The sequence below is a fragment of the Mirounga leonina genome, unplaced genomic scaffold (genome assembly GCF_011800145.1).
Source record: "Mirounga leonina isolate KUSES-001 unplaced genomic scaffold, KU_Mleo_1.0 Mir_101414, whole genome shotgun sequence".
NCBI classification, from domain to species: Eukaryota; Metazoa; Chordata; class Mammalia; order Carnivora; family Phocidae; genus Mirounga; species Mirounga leonina.
Genome location: NW_023270121.1, coordinates 1,743,247 through 1,746,078, shown reverse-complemented (window position 1 = coordinate 1,746,078; position 2,832 = coordinate 1,743,247). Strand labels below are relative to the sequence as shown.

The window sequence follows — 2,832 nt, the reverse complement described above, 5'->3', positions numbered from 1 at the left end:
AAAAACCAGCATCCTTGGGCGGAGCAAACCACATTTTCCCCTGAATGAAAGGACACTTAGAGAGGTCAAGTACACACCTGAAATTTCTAAAGCTTTGAGTGCTCCAAGAATTTTTATGTTCATAGGGGAATGGGCGCTGTTTTACTGGGTGTGTTCGGTTGGCCTTGCCCCCGCCTGAGGGCCTGTCCTCAGTGCCACCAGGGGCCCCAGGTTCAGTCCAATCCCCATCCTCACTCCAGGGCCGAGCCATAGTTGTGAAATCAAGCCAAAGCTCAGGTTCTTCCTCATCCAGCTCCTGGTCATCGTCCCATTCCTCTTCCTCCTCCTCCAACTTGTCACTGTCATCTCTTCCTATGGTTAGCTTGTAAACACAGTAGCAGGCACCAGCCCCAATCATCAGTCCTGCTGCCATCCAACCCACTTCCCGAGCCCGGCCCATGCTCAAGTCCGTGCCAGCCTTTGGACAGGACAGGAGAGGGCCTTGTTCCACCTGACTGAGGAGGATTCTTAGGGCCAGGGTGAGTAATGGTGGAGCGCAGTCCTCTTCAGCCTCTCCCGGGCCCCTGTAGCTCCCTTGTGATGAATCTATGGGTGCAAAATGGTATTAGGGTCCTGTGCTGTGTCTGAGTTTGTGCCTCACTACACAAATAGAGTGGAGTTTGAGTTCTGGTTGAGAGAGGTGGATTATTAGGAAACGACTTCTTTGTTCCTTTTTGTCACCCTCTATCTACTTTCAGGACCCACCTACAGAAAAGGGCAGAGGATGGGGCTGTGCTACCATAGCCAGGAGGGTGACAAGGAGAGGCACACACCCAGGTAGTTTCCTCCACTACCACCCCTTCCCCCAAAGATTCACAGGCAGGTCTCTCCCACCAACCTCTACCAACGTCAGGTAAATTTCTACTTCTTCCCTCGTCTTCTGTTGTCAGTACTCCTTCCACGGAGATTGATGGACAGTCTGGCAGAAGGTCGGAAAGACAGCTGGCTTTGGAGAACTGAAAGTGTGGTGGATGGATCAGCACTGAGAACACGGGTCCTAATACCCGCTTTTCTGCATTTTCAGCCTTTGACTTTAAAGTATTTCTCACACCTTCCCGACTTTCCAAACGCGGGCTCCCCCCTCCTCCCCCGTTATCGTCCGCCATTTCCCCAGCAAAGGCCGCCACACCCCTTTCCCTGCACTGAAATGGGAGGGGGTGTGGAGAAAGAAGGGGCCAGGAGAGGGCGACTCGGACCCGGCCCGCGCAGATGCCAGCCCTTCCTCCTCCGCCACCCCCAACGCCACCCCCAGCCAGGGTCCAGGGCTCATCCCACCTTCACACGGACCTGCACGGTCCCAAGGCAGTTTGCTCCTTCCCTCGGCACGACTTTTGAGGCGACCTATGGGCCAATAGACCCTACAAACCTGCAAACAGGCAGGGAACCGAGGGGACGGAGTGCTTGGTGGACGGAGCAGGACTCGGGACACGAGTACCCTGAGTGTGGCACCTTGCTTCGGAGTCTCTGTCAACCGCCATTTACTCGCCTCACCCCCACCCAAAGTCCGCCGGTTCTCTCCGCTAAATGGGCACAAGGGAGGGGGGGGGGCGGTGGTATTTAGAAAGTAGGCGGGAAGGGAACCCAGCCCGGATCAGCCCGAACCTGGATCCGGGGCGCCCTTGGCCCTCTCCTCTCCCCACCCGCCTCTAAGCAGAGCCCAGGCTCCTACCGACCTCGCGGTCCGGGGCTAGTTTCCTTCTTCCTTCACACGCCTGCGGAGTAATGGGGGGCTGGTACCCAGACGGAGGCGACTAGCAGGACTTCTGCTCTAGGCGGCTCTTGGTCACGTGACGACCACGTCACCGGTGAGCTCTGGCCCCCAATTTCCACTCCCACAAGCAGTGCGGCAGGCGCCAGCCTGCCCCGTACCTCCCCCCTTTGCACTGGGCCCTGTCACTCTTTTCCTCTATAACAATACCATTAAGCCAGAAGTGGCCGTGGCTCTCTGGTGTTTGAATTTGCCTAAGTATACGAAGGGGCCGCATCTTCTCGTGGGTCTGTCCTTCCTTATACTTCTTCTGGGGGGAAATTTCTTATCCTTTACTTGGCTCTGAAACGCCTGCCCCCCAGTCCTTAATTTCTACCCCTTTGCACATCCAGCCTCTGCACCAAAATTGGGGGTGGGAGGTGGCATAAAAGGAAGCTCAAGTAGTGAGGTTTTTATTAATATTTTTCATACATTTATGTTCTGTTTCTTCCTTCCTTTTTTATTGACTCAAGCTAGATTATTTTGTAACCAGAAAACATAATAAATCTATTTCACTTGGAGAAAAAAGAATTCAAGTTATGTACATATGTGTGTGTGTGTATACATATATATATGTAATAAACAAAATTTTCCAGTTAATAGAGAGGCCTCATTGACTTGCTTAAATTAATTTGTACCCTGTTGAAAACGTTTTCTACTGACTGCACAGGAAATAGCAGCTTTCAAACAGCATATTAAAATTTAAAAACATATCCTTACAAACAAAACCAGTGTGCTTTCAGATGATTTATAAATTGGTGGATATAATGAATCTATAGTGAGGTGGTCAGTGTTTTACTTGTGGCCATTTTCGATAAGTGAATCACTATCCCTTTCTTATTCCTGGCTTAACTCACAGTATTAAGTGTCAGATGGCTGAGAACTTCATAGAAGATTGCTGGATGGCTTTCACTCTGGCTTCAAAGGACAGACTTTATGCAGACCCTAAATTCAGCTGAATCTTACCGTTCAGATGAACTTTAGAAATCAGTAACTTCGCAGGTTAGCCTGTCTTTTGTTCAAAAGTCTTTATTTAAATTCTATTC

At 50.8% G+C, this 2,832-nt stretch overlaps 1 protein-coding gene across 1 annotated transcript in view; it reads right to left on the bottom strand.

Annotated features, from left to right (window-relative positions):
* The window catches only part of LOC118018944, a 12,537-nt gene extending 11,233 nt beyond the window's left edge, over positions 1-1,304 (bottom strand). Inside the window, exons 1-2 of the mRNA XM_035017732.1 lie at positions 878-1,304; positions 7-585 (exon numbers count right to left, since the gene is read on the bottom strand). Of these exons, the coding sequence (XP_034873623.1) occupies positions 7-585; positions 878-1,145 (847 nt within the window). The 5' untranslated portion in view covers positions 1,146-1,304. The remainder of the gene's footprint in view (positions 1-6; positions 586-877) is intronic.
* Positions 1,305-2,832: the final 1,528 nt, after the last annotated feature.